Source organism: Triturus cristatus, chromosome 4_2, assembly GCF_964204655.1.
Source record: "Triturus cristatus chromosome 4_2, aTriCri1.1, whole genome shotgun sequence".
In the NCBI taxonomy this organism is placed as follows: domain Eukaryota; kingdom Metazoa; phylum Chordata; class Amphibia; order Caudata; family Salamandridae; genus Triturus; species Triturus cristatus.
Window position 1 is genome coordinate 859,690,737 of NC_140586.1, and position 19,045 is coordinate 859,709,781.

A 19,045-nucleotide genomic window follows, 5' to 3' on the forward strand; every position below is an offset into this window, starting at 1 on the left:
GGTCTCGGGTTGGGCCTTTGATACTGTGGTTATGCCTAAGGCACGTGAGAATGCGGTGTCTATAAAACAGCCTGTAGCACCGGAGTCCAACATAGCCGTTACTTGCCAGGTTCTGCCCTCCTGGTTTTGTAAGGAAACATCCATCCCTATATGGTGGGTACCGTCGAATACAACAGGGATCGCGGCATTGCAATACGAAGAACCCAGAGGACGGATCCCCTTATCTACTGGGTTGTCTCGTTTCCCGTCTTCTCCGTTTTGGTGATGGGCAACGCGAACGGCCTCCCGCTCCGGGGCTTCGTGGGCTTCACCGGGCATTCCCTGACGAAGTGTCCGCTTTTACCACAGTACAGGCATTGATTCTGTTTCCTCCGTCGTTCCCTTTCCTGACTCGACAAAGGACCTCTTATGCCCCCGATTTGCATAGGTTCGGGTGCTTCGCTCTGGGGACCGAGCTCTTCCTTGGTCTTCCGGGTCTCCTTCTCCCCCATGGACAGGAAACGGTTGTCACTGCTTCTTCCTTTATCTGTCCTTCTTTCCTGCAAACGAAAGTTCATCTTCACCACCAGATCGATGAAGGGGCCGATTTCCTCGGGTGGGTTGGGAAACTGTGAAATGAGGTCTTTTAGTTCGTCTCGCAATCCCCGATAAAACACTGACACCTTTTTGTCCTCAGGCCACTGGGACTCAATCACCAGCCTACTAAATGTGGTTATGTAGTGAAGGAGGTCTTGGTTGCCTTGCTTGAGGCTGAGCAACGCGTTATCAGCGGCTTGCACAAAGGTGTGCCGAGCGAACATACGTCGCATAGCTTCCTTAAAGGTCGGCAGGTGGTGCAGCATGGGGTCGTCGTGTTCAACCAACGCTATTGACCACTGAGCGGCGTCTCCGCCCATGTATGACAGGATGTAGGCTACTTTCGATGCATCGTCAGGAAAAGCAGTATTCCTGGCCATAAAATGCAGGGGGCATTGATGGATGAAGATGCCGTACTTGGTACTGTCGCCATAGAACCGTTCCGGTGGTGCCAGCTGTACGGGATGAGGAGCGATAACTTGGACTGCAGGGTTCGGGTTGCTGGCAGCGGAGGACCCCCCAAACGTAAACGTCGGCTGTCGTAATATTCCTTCCTGTATGACCCTGTGGCTCGGGGTGGGTCCCCAAGGGTTGGTGACCCCAGTTGACATCTGGCCCTGTAGGGTAGTTATGTCGTGACATAAGCTGAGGTTTTCTGCCTGTATGGCAGTTAGCATGGAGGCAATGTCTTGCAAGGTGACCTCTGGGTCGCCCATGTCGTCTAGGCAGAATGGTAAATGTGGGCTTCGTATTCTGTCCGGTGCTCCACAAGACTTACCTCTGCTTGTGCAGCGATTCCGCAGAGACGACAAGAGCGCCCGTCCCTGTACCCACCTGACCCTCGTGGACAGTAGAACCCAGCAGGGATGAGATGGACGCAGGGAAAGGAGCCTGAACGAAAGCGGTAGGTAGGCGTGCAGGGTATCTCGGAATGGCCTATAAACAGGAAGACTAAGGTCAGTGAAGAACCCCAACACACCGTAGAAACACACACAGATTTATTCCTGTCCTAGACTCAGGGAACTCACCATTACTGCGGTGACGAAGGTCGCTACACGGCAGTTGCTCAGGTGAGGTGCTTAGGACAGGCTATGCAGTAAATCAATTTTCAGTGCTCTCGCACAATGGTCAGTGGAAAGTAAACCTAACTTCCCAATAACAACCCTGGAAGGTGAACGCAAAGTTAAACGCTGCTCCAGGGTAGAGAAAACAAAACATCAAGGCGCTTCTGCGCGGAAAGGCAATAATGTCGAAAATAAAAGCAGCAATGGCGCAATGCGCGGTAAGGCAAAATCATCAGAGGCAAAATCATCCAAAAGGCGCTATGCGCGAGAAGGCAAAATCATCAATGGCAAAATCATCAATGGCAAATTCAGAAATGGCGCTGTGCGCTAGAAGGCAAAATCATCAGTGGCAAAATCATCAATGGCAAATTCAGAAATGGCGCTGTGCGCTAGAAGGCAAAATCATCAGTGGCAAAAATCATCAATGGCAAATTCAGAAATGGCGCTGTGCGCTAGAAGGCAAAATCATCAGTGGCAAAAATCATCAGAGGCAGGCTCACTTCATACTCAGGCACCACAAAGAGGAGAAACCCTTCAACGAACCGGAGAGTCAAGGGGGCAAGGGTTGGGGAACCTGAGATACCTGGAATGTTTTCCGAAGTGAGGACGAAGGCAGTTAGCTGGGTTCCAGCGGAGAGGGAAAGCGTTCGCTATTCCGCTTGTCTGCTTCGGGACGCTATCTCGCGCCTCGCGGCTCGGGGAATCCAAAGGAATACGAAGCGCCGAGCCGGCGGGAAACGCGGTGTTTAAGCGTTTCCCCCGGAAGCGCTTCCCTGACCCTTGCGCTATGCGAACGACTAGACCGGTACTCGACTTCCACCCGGAAGTGAGTATTCCGGGTCGTATCTGTGTGTGCGTCGTAGTGGAGAGGAACGGCAAGCGCCGTATAACGTGACACTCAGCGCCGCCCCAGCAAGCACTGCTCAGGTGGTAGGGGCGTCGGCCAGCACCAAACTCGAGGCCGAGGATCCGAGGCCGCACCACGCCGGGGCCCCGAAGTGCTCGGTGAATGGGAGAACGGCTGAGAGCGGACCGCACTCACCGGGATCGCTATTGTCCAGGGAGCCGGCGCAGGTACTGGTGATGCAGCCGCAGCGGAATTCTGTTTGGATTATGCCGAATATTAGCGGTGTTGAGCAGAGAGCTCTACCAGAACGCGTTCATCTTTCAGCCAGGCAGCTCTGCCCCCCCCACTACAGAATTCAAGAACTGAACGTCCATCAATGAAGTTTTGCGTATGGCCAGTAACATCAATCACCCTGTTTGTAGTATTTCAATAACTGTTGATCTATTTTAGCTACAAACTAATTGTAGAAACATGCAAATTATGCTTTAGATTGAATATACTGATTACGTTGAAGGTACGGAAAAATTATATATACACATACACTGAAAAGTTTTCAGCTATTTAATTATGTAATTTCGGTGGACCAGAGACTGATGCACTGTATGTGGGTAGAAAAACTGTACAAGACGAATAAAAATGTTGTCAGAGAGAATACATACCACTTAACAATTTTTGCTGCTCTTGGGTGCCCGCTGTTTTCCCGGAGAATTTTAAGACAAAGTTCTGAAAGAAAACAAATAAATGGTTACTTACGTGTAGTGCTGGTTCTAAATCATAGGAATTATCATTGATTTATTCCTCACTGCATTTGAGCATCATTGACTTATTCTTCACTGCATTCGAGGCCCTGGTACACTTGTTCAACATGTCTTACGTATATCCAGAAATCAGTAGAAAGGATGTCAATATGGTGTTCATCACTTTCTGAAAGCCTAGCTTGCCAAGATTTTCAGAATCCTAATTTCGAAGCTAAATTTCAGCATTTAGGATAAAACCTGCTGTTCAATGTCTAAGTAACAAGGATATGTGCAGCCTGATAGGCCTGCGCTGAAAGGCCTATCAGTACCCATGATCCCTTGTACTACTATTTACTGGCGCTTACCTCACATAGTCACTTTTTTAGAGGAACTAGTAGATGTGAGAATCTATGAGATTTTATTCAAAAGAAGGCTGGACGCACAGTGCCTCACATCCCAGCACTCAGTTTGCCCAAATGCATTATGGTAAATAAATATGATAACACTTACTTCAAATGTAGTCTTCAGTTTTTAACCCTTGTTGATTCAGCCAGTGCTACATATCTCTAGACATGTGTTTCCGTATTTAGTCCTAAATCAGTAGAGAGCAGCAAGTCTTTTGGGGGAAATGCTGCCCAAAGACATCCCAGGTCTCTGTACCACTCACTGGACACAAGTGCATCAACCAGAGCTTGTCAGCTCATTACCTCAAGTGAGCCTTTTCATACAAAAGAAGGGTGTGTGCACATTAACTCACATCCCAGCACTCAGTTCAACCCAATGCATTATGGTAAATGCATCCATAATAGCAATTACTTCAGTGGTAGTTTTTAGTTTTTCACCATTGTTGGTGCAGCTGGTGCTATATATCACTAGAAAGGTTTAACTGAATTTGGTCCTTCATCAGTAGAGAGCAGCAAGTCCTTTGAGGGGTGTTGGAAATGCTGCCCAATGTTTTCTCAGGTCTCTATACCACTCACTGGGCGCAGGTGCATCAACCAGAGCACGTCAGCTCATTAGCTCAAGGAAGCCTTTTCAAACAAAAGAAGGCTGGGTGCACACTGCCTCACATCCCAGCACTCATACCTTGTGGCAAATTTTGGGCAGCGTTTACAGCACCCCCAAAACGATGGGTTTGGGGGTGCTGTAATATTGAAGACGGATTGAAGACGGATAAATTGCTTACCTGTACTCCTAGTTCTCTTCCAATATATATATATATATATATATATATATATATATATATATATATATTAATATATATTAAAAAGTGAAAAGAAGCCGTACCTTACTGAGTCCCAGACTTGTTTTTTAATATAAACTACTAACAGCAACTTCTCATCTTAAGTAGGAGTTTTACCAATTTTTAATAAAGGGCAACTTACTTGCCAACCTCCCCTTGACCTTCCGGTCCACCGTGGGTATATGTCCCATTTGAGCGGAGAGAGTCAAAGGTGAGGTGTCCCATTCTTCGTTCTTAGCTGGCCACCATCTTAGAAGTTAGCGGTACAGCTTTCTTGTGTACTTGTGTACTAGGGAATAAATTCAGATGAAAGACAGGGGGCGCAGCGGAAGCACTCAGCGGGCACGCAAAAGTCAAGCCCGTCTACGTCTGGACAGCGCCAGGACCCCTGCTCAAACGGTAAGATATAAGAGAGAAGAAGTCAGGTAATCCAGAATGTTAGTAACTTGATTATTTGTCAGCCCAATACCTCGTCCCCCAACATAGACTGTTATAAATGTCAAGCCTGCAACTTTGATCTTAAGGAAAAGTACAAGGATACTATTCTCCCAGAGGCCCCTGTAAGGACAACTGAGAGGCAAGTTTCAAGCAGGGTGTTTTCATGTATGTTACTTAACGGAAGGTCCCTTATTACAAATAAATATGTATTTGCAGATCTTATGACCCAACACAGCACTACCTTTCTCACAGAGACATGGACAAATAGTTTTTCAGACCCTGATATTAAAATTGCCATTCCAACAGGCTATAATATTGAACAATTAGATAGAATAGACAAGAAAAGCGGGGGAGTTGCGATTGTGTATCACAGCTCAATTAATGCAAACTTTCAGCCGTTTTTCTATCCGGACTGTGAAGCACTTGGCTTTCATCTGAAATTGAAGAACAAGTTACTTACCTTCAGTAACGATGCATCTGTAAGAGACATATGTAGTTATAGATTATTTACCTTAGAATTACCTCTAGGCGTTAGACTGGATGCAGAGAAATTTTTACGCCTGGATGACGTCACGGTGTCTACTTAGACGCAGCCCCTGCACGCTGACGTCAGTTCTGACACAACTTTCCACGCCAGATGCGCAGAGCCATGCAAGACACTGATGACTGGTGCACATAACTAGGGCCCTAGAAGGGAGTTCCTATCCCTAGAAGTCAGTTTGCAGAACTGGGAGGATGGGTGGGGTGGTAAGAAATCTATAACTACATAGTCCTGGAGAGCAAAACAGTCAAAGAACCCGTCTCTCCGGACTTGGCTGTCCAGGCAGTAATGTCTAGTGAACGTGTGCAGGATGCCCACGTGGCTGCCTGGTAGATGTCAACCAGCAGAACTCCACGTCCCAAAGCAGTAGTGGCTGCAGTCGCCCTAGTGGACTAGGCACGCAGTCCTACTGGAGGTTCCTTTTTTGCTAAAGAATAACAGACCTTGATGCATAGGACAACCCACCGAGAGATAGTACGAATGTGCACGGCCCAACCTTTCTTGGCACCCACATAACCCATGAAAAGTTGATTGTTCACCCGGAATTCTTCAGTACAGTCAAGGTAGAAGAACAGCGCGCGTTTTGGGTCCAGATGGTGGAGTCTCTCCTCTTTGGAAGAGTGCGGAGGTGGGAAGAAGGTGTGCAATGTGATGGTCTGACCTATGTGGAAAGAGGTAACCACTTTGGGCAGAAAAGAGGGTCTAGTGCGAAGGACCACTTTGTGCGGATGAACAGTAAGAAAGGGAGGCTTGGAAGACAGAACTTGAAGCTCACTCACCCTGCGAGCAGAGGTGATGGCATGGAGTCTTTAAAGAAAGAAGACCAAGAGGACAATTATGTAGTGGCTCAAAGGGAGCACACATAAGATAAGTGAGTACAAGATGCAAGTCCCACTGGGGCATTACGAAAGGAGAAGGAGGAAAAAGATGAGTAATGCCTTTCAGAAATCTGTTTACAATAGGGGACTTGAAATGAGAAGGCTGATCAGGAAGGCGAAGAAAGGTTAAAATGGCTGAAAGATAGCCTTTAAGAGTGCCCAGAGCAGAGCCCTGCTGGGCCAAAGAAAGAATGAAGAGGAGAACCTCTGAAAGGGAGGCAGAAAGGTGATCCCCAGCCTTTGTTCCATCTACAGACGTATACTGTCTTAGTGGAGGGATGCCTGGCTGCCAAGATGACGTAACAGACTTCGGGAGGAAGGTCGAAAGCTGTCAACTGTCGCCGCTCAATCTCAACGCAAGGAGGTGGAGGCTGGACAGGTTGAGGTGGAGAATCATCTCCTGCTGCTGCGACAGAAGATCCTTCCGAAGAGGCAGTCTGATCGGAGAATCAATGTCCATGCTCAAGAGCTCGGGGTACCACTCTTTGTGCCCAGTCCGGAGCCACAAGAATGACTTTGGCCCGGTCACGCTTGATCTTCTTCAACACTTTGGGTAGAAGTGGTACGGGCGGAAAGGCATATAGGAGACCGCAATTCCACCCGCAATGAAAGGCGTCGCCGAGTGAGTGCCGCCTCGGAAACTACAACGCGCACAACTGTTGCACGTTCTCTTCGATGGTGAATTGATCTAGCCAAGGCTCTCCCCACTACTGAAAGTGACCTTGCACCGGCGGCTGAGTTCGTACGCCTTGGCGTTCAGGGAACCTGCCAGGTGTTGAATCACCAGGGATATGTTCCAAAGGAGAAGAGCCTCTTGACATGGGGTCCACGACCCCATCCCGCCCTGTTTGTTGCAGTACCACATGGCGGCGGTGTTGTCTGTGAACACCTTCCTTTGAAAAAAGAAAGGAATGCCTCCAGTGCGAGACGGATCACCCAGAGCTCAAAAGGTTAATGTGGAGCCTAGACTCCGCCGGAGACTAGAGACTCCTGATCTCCGCCCCTCCCATGTGGCTGTCTGTGTTACCATATCAACCTCTCTGCCTCACACTGCGTATTTACACTGCCCCATGCCAGGGGTGACACATCCGTCACCACTGTGAACTCTGGTTGGGGAAAGGAGAGGGATCTGCAGTCAATCCAATCCTGGTTCGTTAGCCACCACTGCAACTGACTCGCAGTCCCCTCTGAGATCTGGACGACCTCGGAAAGACTGCCCTGATGCTGCGCCCACAGGAACTTGAGGTCCCATTTCTGAGCCCGCATATGCCATCTGGCATGAGCTACCAGCAGGATGCAGGAGGCCATGAGGCCCAGGAGCCTCAGAGTCATTCCCACCGAAATCCGGGATAGAGGCTGAAACATCGGTATCATAGCCAGAGTATCTGAGACTCGCTGCTCGGGAGGATAGGCCTGAAACTGCGCTGTATCTAGAACTGCCCCAATAAAAAGGAGCTTCTGAGACAGAATCAGGTGCAAATTCGGCACGTTGATAGTGAACCCCAGCGAATGCAGGAGGTCCGTCGTAGTCTGGAGGTGCGAGACGACAGCCTGGGGCGAGCCCACCTTCAACAGCCAGTTGTCAAGATAGGGGAAGGCTGGAAACCCTGTTCTGTGCAGATGAGCTGCGACCACCTCCATCACTTTCGTAAACACCCGAGGGGCGCTGGTGGAATGTTCGGGGTCTGCCAGTATTCGACGAACGCAGAAGAGTATATGCTTATTTGAAAAGATATAAAGTGTCAATAGCATGCCTGCAGGTGACTCACATGTGGGGGGATGCAATTCCATGCATGAGACGCAGATGGCAGGAACAGTTATCTGCCACATCTTATTCAGGTTTTGTGAGGGGAGTTCTCGTTTGGGTGGTCCCCGGGGTTCCCTTCAAATGTTTGCATCATCTAGTGGACCCAGAAGGAAGATATGTGATTTTGCAAGGTACGTTGGAAGGGAGGGAATTGTGTATCATTAATGTTTATGCTTCCAGTATCAACTGCCCAAATTCCTTCCCGTACGTCATGGCAGAAGCCGCGCCGTACATAGGGGAGGCGATAATAATGCTTGGGGATGTAAATTGTGTCCCATTTGGAAACCTAGACCAGGAACCGCTACGTTTGCACACCAAAACACACATCACTGAAACTCTGACGGACATGCCAAGGGAAATGCAACTTACGGACATATGGAGGGATCGTAACCCCAGACAGAAAACATTCTCATGGCACACACCAGCTATTTTTAGTCGTCTGGACTACTGTTTTATTTCACCAACGCTAGCCCGTTAAGTTAAGGGGGTAACGTATCAAGCAAGATAAATTTCAGACCACTCACTGGTTCTGCTAAGTTTTGAGGGCCATAGACCCTAACCAGCTATCCCTACGTGGCGCCCAGGGCGGAGGCATTGCTTGACTCTCAATTTGAGAGTGCGTTTTCAACGGCATTAACCAAATACTTTGAGGAAAACTGGTGGTTGGCCTTGAACAGAGCATATGAATCGGACGCCATGTAGGTGGTCCTTCGAGGGGTATGTACACACACCGCATCCGGGGTGAGACAGCAACTAGTAAAGGATATAGCTGATCAGAAGCGTAGGCTGTCCAGGCTTGAGGAGAGGTTGCACGTGTCCCCACAGCAGAGAGGGGGGTGGTGTGAAGCTCGGGCTGAATTGTTAGAGGCATGGAAACATCTAGAACAGCATGACTACACTGCGTACCGACAGCGCCTCCACCGGCAGGGAGACAAGTTGGGGGCCATGCTAGCCAGGTTATTGAGAAGGGAATCGTCCACTGAACCAATACTGCAACTTCAGGACGATGCTGGGAGACCGGTGCACACACAAATGAGGATCATTGAAATACTCGCTGGGCACTTGACCAAAGTGTATGGGAAAGGTACCGGGCCTACCTGAATTACATCAGGAGCTGGAAGAAATCTTAGGGGCCCTGATCATGAGAGAAGAGACACTGGGGCCTGTTAAACGCCTAAAGACTGGGAAATCACCCGGGAACTATGGTTTCCTGGTGGAATTTTACCAACAATTCGCACCGATATTAGTGGACAGGTTATTGGAAATGTATAACGAGGCAAGACAGAGATCCATAGCATCCGAATTCATACAGACCGAATTTGCTTCTAACTATAGATGTGATGGTGCTGAGCGGCAAACTGGCAAGCAGACTTCTCCCCCATATGACGCACCTGATCCACCCAGATCAGGCGGGATTCATCTCACGTTGCAGCATCACGTTCAATTTGAGACGATTAGCCCATGTATGGCACGACCCAGGTATAATGCAGGAGGACCATGCCTTAGTCTTCCTAGATATTGAACAAGCGTTCGATTCTGTGGCCTGGCCCTTCATATGGGCAACATTGCATGAAATGGGTGTGGGGCCAAGGTTTATTAAGTGGGTACAATAACTTTGTACATCGCCCAGGGCCAGGGTGAAGGTGGGGGGTAGAATCTCAGAGGCGTTCCGACTAGAGAGGGGTACAAGGCAGGGCTGCCCCTTATCCCCCTGATATTTGCTATGGCCATGAAGCCGCTGGATTGGGCGCTCAGAAATCTGCTAAAAGAATGGGGAATCAAAGTGGGGAATACCATCCATGTGGTCTCAATATATGCCGCTGACACTATGGTGTACTGTAGAACAAGTTACTTACCTTCGTTAACGATGTATCTGTAAGAAACATTAGTTAGTTAGATTCCTCACCTTAGAATATCCCCAGGCGTCAGACTGGATCCGGAAGATTTTTCGTCAGCAATACCCCTTGCGCGTCGCTAGGCGTCGTCTGCGGCTCCGCGTCCGTCGTCGGCGTTGTGCGCCGGAATGACGTCGTCGGAGTACTTAGACGCCGCCCTCGCGCGCTGACGTCAGTTCTTGTACATAGCTTTCCGCGCCAGGAACGCAGGGCCATTCAAAAGACCGACACTGGTGCCAAAAATAAAATATAGGGGCCTGAAAAGGATAACCTTAACCCTAGATGTCAGTTCGCAGAACGGGGAGGATGGGTGGGTCGGTGAGGAATCTAACTAACTAATGTTTCTTACAGATACATCGATACCGAAGGTAAGTAACTTGTTCATCTGAAAGAAACACGTTAGTTAGATTCCTCACCTTAGAATAGATACCCAAGCAATACCATCCCCGGTGGTGGGTCTGCGAACCAAGATCACACCAGAAAGTCCTGGAGGACAGAACGGCCAAAGAAGCCATCCCTCCGGACTTGGCTGTCAAGGCAATAATGCCTGGCAAACGTGTGTAGCGAAGCCCACGTCGCCGCCTGACAGATGTCCTGCAAAGGGACACCCCGTCCCAAAGCAGTAGTAGCCGCTGTGGCCCGAGTAGAATGGGCGCGCAGCCCAACAGGAGGGTCCTTTTGTGCCAAGGAATAACAAATTTTGATGCACAAAACGACCCACCGAGAGATGGTCCGTTTGTGCACAACTTTCCCCTTCTTAGCACCCACGTATCCAACGAAAAGTTGGTCGTCCACCCGTAACTGCTTTGTGCGGTCCAGATAAAAGGAGAGCGCACGTTTTGGGTCCAGACGGTGGAGCCTCTCTTCCTCTTTGGAAGGATGCGGAGGCGGAAAGAAGGTGGGCAAGGTGACAGACTGCCCAAGATGAAATGGAGTCACCACTTTCGGAAGAAAGGAGGGACGAGGCCTAAGGACAACCTTGTCCGGATGAACAGAGAGAAAAGGAGGCTTTGATGATAAAGCCTGGAGCTCACTCACCCGTCTAGCCGAGGTGATGGCTACCAGAAAAGCAGTCTTAAGCGTCACCAGACAAAGAGGACAATTATGAAGAGGCTCAAAGGGAGCACACATTAGAAATGTGAGAACAAGATTCAAGTCCCACTGAGGCATTACAAAAGGGACAGGAGGGAACGTGTGAGTAATGCCTTTTAGAAAGCGTGTAACTACAGGGGACTTGAACAGAGAAGGCTGATCAGGAAGCCGCAAGAAGGCAGAGATGGCAGCAAGATAACCTTTCAAGGTGCCCAGGGCAGAGCCCTGTTGGGCCAAAGAAAGAAGAAAGAGGAGAACTTCAGAAAGAGGGGCGGAAAGGGGATCCACAGCCTTTGCTGTGCACCATGCCACAAATTTGTTCCACCGGCAGGCGTATACCGTCTTTGTGGAGGGACGCTTGGCAGCCAGAATGATATCACAGACTTCAGGAGGCAAGTCAAATGGCATCAACTGCCGCCGCTCAATCTCCACGCATGGAGGTGGAGGCTGGACAGGTTCGGGTGGAGGACCGTCCCCTGCTGCTGCGACAGAAGATCCTCCCGTAGGGGCAGACGTATCGGAGGATCGGTCAACATACTGAGTAGCTCGGGATACCAGTACCTTCGTGCCCAATCCGGAGCCACCAAGATGACTTGGGCCCAGTCGTGCCTGATCTTCTTCAGCACTCTGGGCAGAAGTGGTATAGGCGGAAAGGCGTACAACAGACCGCAACTCCACTCGTGACGAAAAGCGTCGCCGAGCGAGTGCCGCCTGGGAAATTCCAACGCGCAGAACTGCTGACATTGCGCGTTCTCTTCGGTGGCGAATAGATCTAACCAAGGCTCTCCCCACTGCTGAAAGAGACCTGCGCCACTTCGGAGTTCAGACGCCATTCGTGATCCATCATGCACCGGCGGCTGAGTTCGTCTCCGCAGGTAACGCCGGTGGGCCGGCAGGACGGGGATGCCGAGAGGAAGGCACTGACTTCCGCCGGCGTCGCGTCAGTCCCAGGGACCGGCGGTTATGGGGACTTGCGCGGCGCCTGCGGCTCTGCTGGAGCCGCGGGGTTGGAACCACCCCGACCCTCGGCCGAGTCGCGCGACCGGCGAGGGGAGTCCGAAGAGCGGTGTCGCCTCTTGGACTTCTTGGAGTGCTTCGACTTACCCGAAGACTTGGAGCCAGACGATCGATGATGACGTCGGCTGCGGCTCCGCGACCGATCCTTGGACCTCCTCCTGGACCGGGATCGAGAGGGGCGCGGAGCCGAGTGGCGAAGCTCGAGAAGCTTACGGGACCGCTCCCGTCTAGCCTTCGAGGTCAGGGCCTTGCAGTCCGAACACGACTCCGCGTCGTGGTCGAGGCCCAAACAGTAAAGGCACCGGCGGTGATGGTCCGTAACCGACATCAAGCGGTTGCAGTCAGCACAGGCTTTAAAACCAGGCATCCTACCGGCACCGGAGTCGAGACAAGATCAAAAAGGATCAAAAAAATCTTAGTCAAAAAAGACTAAAAGGTGTAGCTCTCCCGAATCTGCACTTACTGGCGCGGAAAAAAGAAGAACTGACGTCAGCGCGCGAGGGCGGCGTCTAAGTACTCCGACGACGTCATTCCGGCGCACGACGCCGACGAACGACGCGGAGCAGCAGACGACGCCTAGCGACGCGCAAGGGGTATTGCTGGCGAAAAATCTTCCGGATCCAGTCTGACGCCTAGGGATATTCTAAGGTGAGGAATCTAACTAACGTGTTTCTTTCAGATGACAGCTGACTAGGGCAATACCTGTTCGGTTGGCTATTCTGGAGGAATTCGGAAAGGTGTATGGCCTCCATGTGAACCAAAAGAAATCGAAATTATTACCAATTGGGTGTTTGGCGAGCCGTCCGGTGGCCATGCTACCCTTGGTGGGCTTACCCTGGACAACGGAGCCCCCAGATATCTGGGGATTAGACCGGCACATACAGCTGAAAGATTCCTGGAGCTCAATATAGGAAGAGTGGTATAGGGGATCCGTGGCTCAAGGCGATTCTGGAGGGACCTGTCCTTATCTCTAATGGAAAGGGTTGCGATCACGAAAATGGTCATTTTACCAAGATGCTTGTATGCACTACAAAATTCATTTGACAAAATCCGGCCAGCTATTTATTAAAAATGGATCCCATGATGACAGCCCAACTGTGGGGTCCCAAACATAAGCGCATCGGTCTCTCAACGTTACAGGGACCCTGGCAAATGGGAGGGACAAAGGTCCCATATATTGAATACTATTATATGGCCGCTCAACTACAGCATGCAATCCACTGGCTGGATGACCAGGATAACTGGGAAAAAAGGCTTCTTGAGGGGTCGTACGAGGGAGGAGCCCTATCGGAATTATTATTCAGAGGTAGAGGAGTCTCCAGTGCATCTCTGTACCTTATTAGACATGTTGCAGGAGTCTGGGAAAACACAATCAGAAGAGTGGTGAGGCAGGCACCATATGCGCCGGACACCTCCCTATGGGTGATTCCAGGATTTGCCAAGATCGCGGAATCAATGTCGATCCCTAAATGGAAAACAGGAGGATGTCTGACAATGGAAGACCTATACCACAATGGGCAGTTTATTACGTGGGAAAATTAGGATACTTCCTTTGATTTAGGCTGAGGACAGTACTTACAATATGTAAAGATCTCTCAGGTGGCCAGTGAGATATAGCCACCATTCACGGAGGAGCCACCTGTAAGAACAAATGTTACTTACCTGTAAACTGTGGTTCTCCAGTATTGGTGTCTTTCATAGATTCACATGCTTGAATATTCCCCGTCGTCGAAGTGGGAGTCCCACGGTATATAAAAAGCAATAAGTGTCATGTATATATATATACATACATAAACCACATAAGAGCATATACATATCCAAATAAACTTTATATATAATTCAAAATAACATATCAAGTGAAAATACCATAGGATAGCATTGACACATAGGAAAGCATTGAGAAAAAAGAATCACTTTACTGACATATTCATGTCGTTTTATAGTCCAAACTCTAGCCAATCAGGCGCAAGCACCCTCTAGAACCTTCTCCTCAGAGGCTCAGGCCCTCAGATTTTCGTAGCACAAGAGTGACCAAGAGTCCGATGAGGAGAAGAGAGCCTCTGAGGGGAGGAGGGTGGTTCGCATGTGAATCTATGAAAGACACCAATACTGGAGAACCACAGTTTACAGGTAAGTAACATTTGTTCTTCTCCAGTATTGGGGTGTCTTTCATAGATTCACATGCTTGAATAGAATAGTGAGCAGTAAGCAGCAACCGGCTGACAAGGCCGTATTAATATTGCATGAAATACAATGACAATGTATTTAATACGCAATTGACAATACCCAAGGAGGAGGGAAGTAGCAGAGGCTCACCTTATTTAAACAGATTCCGCAGAACTGCTTGTCCCACAGCAGTGTCCGCTTCATTAATCGACTCCAGGCAGTAGTGCTTCGTGAACGTGTGCCTGCTGGACCACGTAGCTGCCCGGCAAATCTGATGGATGGGTACACCAGCGAACAGGGCAGTGGAAGATGACATTGCTCTCGTAGAATGAGCCCTTACTCCGGAAGGAAGAGGCTTGCCAGCCTTTTGATGGCAAAAGGAGATTGCTGAAGAAACCCAACGTGCAATCGTGGGTTTGGTAACCGACTGTCCTTTACAAGTGAGTCCGTAGGCCACAAACAGCTGATCCGACTTGCGAAAGGATTGTGTTCTGCTGATGTAGAATTTAAGGCACCTCTTTAAGTCCAAAGAGTGTAGACTCTGTTCCGCTGGAGACTGCGGATGCGGGAAAAAAGTCTTCAAGATTACTGGTTCATTGTGATGGAAATCGGATGGCACTTTAGGCATGAAAGCAGGATTAGTGCGGAGAATTACACAGTCCGATCTAAATTGAAGAAACGGAGGTTGTATTGTAAAGGCGTGAATGTCACTTACTCTGCGGGAGGAAGTCAGTGCAAGGAGGAGAGCCACTTTCCATGTTAAGAATTTGAAATCCGCCGAATGGATTGGCTCAAAGGGCGCCTTCATGAGCTGAGCCAATACGATGTTAAGACGCCACGTGGGTGGAGGACGCTGAATGGTAGGGAACATTTGGAAGAGGCCCTTGAAGAATTGCTGTATTACTCTGGATGAATAGAGAGAGGACGAGCCGTCCTGACGAAAGCGAGATATTGCCGCTAGAAAGACCTTTAAGGTAGAGTGCGACAGTCCAGACTGCGCCAACTGCAGGAAGAACGGCAGAATGTGTTCCGGGGAGGTGTGCACTGGATGGATGTGGACCGACGCACACCAAAGACAAAATCGCTTCCACTTTAGCTTATAAGTCTCCACTGTGGAGGGCGCCCTCGCCCTAGCTAACACCTCCCTGCAGGCTGGTGGAATGTTCAAATGAGCAAATTAAAGGTGCTCAGGTTCTAAGCCGACAAGCTGAGTGAACTGGGATTCGGATGGCATATCCGACCGTCGTTCATTGTTAGAAGATCCGGCCTCGGGTGAAGAAGGATGGGTTCGCGTTGGGAGAGGAGGAGCAACTCCGAGAACCATGCCTGCCGAGGCCACCGTGGAGCTATGAGGAGCACATGGCACGGTTGTTGCCGCATCTTCCGCAACACTCGAGGAATCAGAGGGATCGGCAGAAAAGCGTATGCAAATATCCTGCACCAATTTATCGAAAGGGCATTTCCGCACAACCCTTTGTGGGGAAACCAGCTTGCGTAGGACTGGCATTTGCTTTTCTGTGGGGTTGCAAAAAGGTCGATAGTCGGGCGACCCCAAAGGCCGAAGACGAAGTCTAGAGTCGGCTGGTGCAATTCCCACTCGTGGGTCGATGACGTTGACCGACTGAGTGCATCCGCTAGAATATTGGAAATGCCGGACAGGTGAACTGCCAGGAGCATAATCCGATGGACTATGGCCCAACTCCAAATCCTCTGAGCCAGTCTGGAAAGCAGCGGAGATCTTGTCCCGCCCTGCTTGTTCAGGTAGTGTATGCTGGTGGTGTTGTCCGTCTGAATAAGAACTGACTCCCCCTGGAGCTGGAGGCGGAAGGATTTCAACACCAGGAAAATGGCCATCAGCTCCAATCTGTTGATGTGCCAGGAACACTGAACCATTGTCCACATGCCTTTGACGGACAGATCTTGAAGATGTCCGCCACATCCTTCCATGGATGCATCCGTGGTAAGAACTGTAGGAGAGTAGGGTCTGCTTTCTATGTTCACCCCCACTTTTTGCTTTTGCTTCACTGGTTTTCGACTTAGATGTGGCTGTGGGCCTGCTAATCAGACCCACAGCCCTGCTGTTCTCTCTCTAAATTTATACTATGTACTTTAGGTGCATAACCCAATTGGATAGGATCACCTTATTGGCCCCTGTACAGTGTACCTTAGGTACCCAGGGCATAGGTGTACCCTAGGCCTACCAGGGGCTGCAGCATGTATTGTGGCACCCCTGACCTGGCCTTCCATTATGACACAACTGGCTGATCACTCAGCTGGGGCAAGGTCGTGTAATCACTCCTTGCTTAGGTGTAGTATTCCTATACCTACCTTATATATAGACACATGTGTACCTATCAGCCACTCCTATGGCAGGCCTTAACAATCCTGGAGGCAGAGTGCTTGGTAACATGTGAGATGGTGCTCTAGCATGAGCTGAGCCTGTCTGCAGCTTTCGGAACCATGTCCTTATAGCTGTTCTATGATATAGCCTACCATATACTCTTAAAGTGCCTTATAATCTTAAACGGTTATGGTAACTATGGTTTGGCTTTATCAAAACATGTCGTGTAAGGTGTTTAACACTTTGGAATAATACCCCCATACCATTTCTGGCAATGAGGATATTATTCCTCCCTTCTAGAGGGAGAAGACATGTTGAAACCTACCTACCCGGTTAAAGTTAACCAGAGCCTCAGCATCACAAAATGGATGCTGCTGCCACAGACACAAGTCTGACCTCCTGCTGCTGGGAGTCCTTCAAGCGAGGGAGGCTTGGACAATAGGTTTCCTGCCTTGGGGGGTGCAAGCACCACCCCAGACAGGAGTTAGTGTATTGGGGCAGGGAGGGATGAAAGAAACTAGACACTGCCTGGGGCACACAAGGTGTCCCATGCTTAGTCCAGTTCAAACCAGCACTGGGGCACTCCAGCCCCAGCTCTGGCGTGAAACAGGACAAAGGAAAGGGGGTGTAACCACTCCCCTTCCTGGTCCCACCCATAGGAGGGACCTTGCAGGTAGCCCAGCCCACTAGCCCAGTATATCAGTAGGTAGCTGAGCCCTGCTAAATTAGATTAACCTGAATCTGCAACTTGAACAGAAACTCTGGACCTTCGACATTCGACCTCAGGAAGAAGACTGAAGAAATCTCCCTTGTGGCCAAGGAGTGACCACCCTGGGCAACCAGGCACCATCCAGCGACCGCTGCTTTGCTTTGCGACTGATCATACGAGGGACGACTGCAGAGACTGACCAGCGCCGAGACTTCCAGACACCTCTGACCCAGATCCACATCTATAGCGAAGCTGAGACCCGTGGAGGCGGCGAGGGACGTGGGACCGGCGACTTGGGAAAAGTGGCTAGTACCTGACTAGCGCGACTTCCGAGGCTCCCTCGAGGCTGTGCTTGGGGAATTGAGAAGCCCCCATCCCGAGCCCCATCTGCAAAGAAGACCGGCTCCCCACACTTCACGTGTTCTGCGTGGGGCCCTTCTGCACCTGAGTTGCTCGACGTGTTGTCCGGTTGCTAGCCCGTTGGCTAGTGACTTCTGCGACGACGAACCTTTGTTTTCATCTTGCTGGTCCGGCTCCTCCAGACTGGCACCCGCTCCTCTGTAAAAGAGAAGCACCCCAGACCTTCCTGGTCTGCACCAGAAGCAAGTCCTCTATCCTGCGTGGGTTCCACTTGCCAAGGCTTGTTGGGTCCTGACTCGACTTCGACGCCGCCGACAGCAAGAGCCTTCGTGGGACAGCTCACCTCCTGGTCCTGGTCGTCCTCGACGCCTCCTGGTACCCGTGACTGCTGCGACAAGCTTCACCTCTTCACCTGCATCTTCACGACATCGCCTGGTTCCTTCTTGGTTCCTTCCCGGCACCTGGCTGGTAACCTAGACTCTGTCCCTTCTGCTTGCAGGTATCCTTCCTTCTAGATCCCATCCTTGGGATCCACCGGACACTCTTCACTGACTGCTTGTCAGCAACTTTCCTTCAGGCATCCATAGGAGTCATCGACGAAACCCGACGCAAGTTCACACCTATGCACCCGCAGACCGTGGGTTAGGTAACCTGAGTACTTCAGTGCTCACAAGGGTATTGACTATCCAAGGGTCTAGTTTCCGAGTCTCGACTTCCTAGCTATACCAGAAGTGTCCTAAAACTGTTAATTTCTAATAACTTACATTTCTATCGACTTTTACGCATTACGTGTGAGTGTTTCCACTCTGCACCTGAATCCCGTGGGCCTCCCACTTCCTAACCTTTGGTAGTATAGTGTAGCCCCAGCGATTCCCTAGGCCTAGGCCTATCCTGTGTTCGTGACAGTGGTTCTTATACCACTTACTTAGTATATGGTTTGCGTGGCCCCTAGGGCCTAACTGTATTACTTACCTGTGTGACTTAATGTATGCTTAAATAAGACTGTGTTGTACTTACCTCGAATCTCATAAAGAGTGCTGAGGGTTTGACTAGAATAAATACATTCTATTTTTATATCTGTTGTGGTGTCCTTTCATTTGGTATTCAAGGGATTACATATGGTATAACAGCTGGCTTCACATGACATTCAGAGTTTAGCCTAAGACTGCTCTTGTCCATGCTACCACTAGGATAGCTGGTCTATAAGGTTGACTTTACAACCAATCACCATAAGGGTTGTTTGGACTGATACAAGGTGTACACTAGAATTAGTGACATCATATATCAGGCCAACTTCTCACATTGGTGAGCAGCGGTTGGGATCTGAGCTTGCT

At 49.9% G+C, this 19,045-nt stretch overlaps 1 protein-coding gene across 7 annotated transcripts in view; it reads right to left on the reverse strand.

Annotated features, from left to right (window-relative positions):
* LOC146835265 (HORMA domain-containing protein 1-like) overlaps nt 1–19,045 on the reverse strand; it is a 1,528,718-nt gene that overhangs the window by 1,049,540 nt on the left and 460,133 nt on the right. For 6 of the 7 annotated variants that reach the window (XM_085602849.1, XM_085602848.1, XM_085602851.1 and 3 more), the window contains one exon: nt 3,147–3,210. The exons of the other annotated variant lie outside the window; for it this stretch is intronic. In XM_085602849.1, the coding sequence (XP_085458975.1) occupies nt 3,147–3,210 (64 nt within the window). The remainder of the gene's footprint in view (nt 1–3,146; nt 3,211–19,045) is intronic. 7 annotated transcript variants of the gene reach the window in all.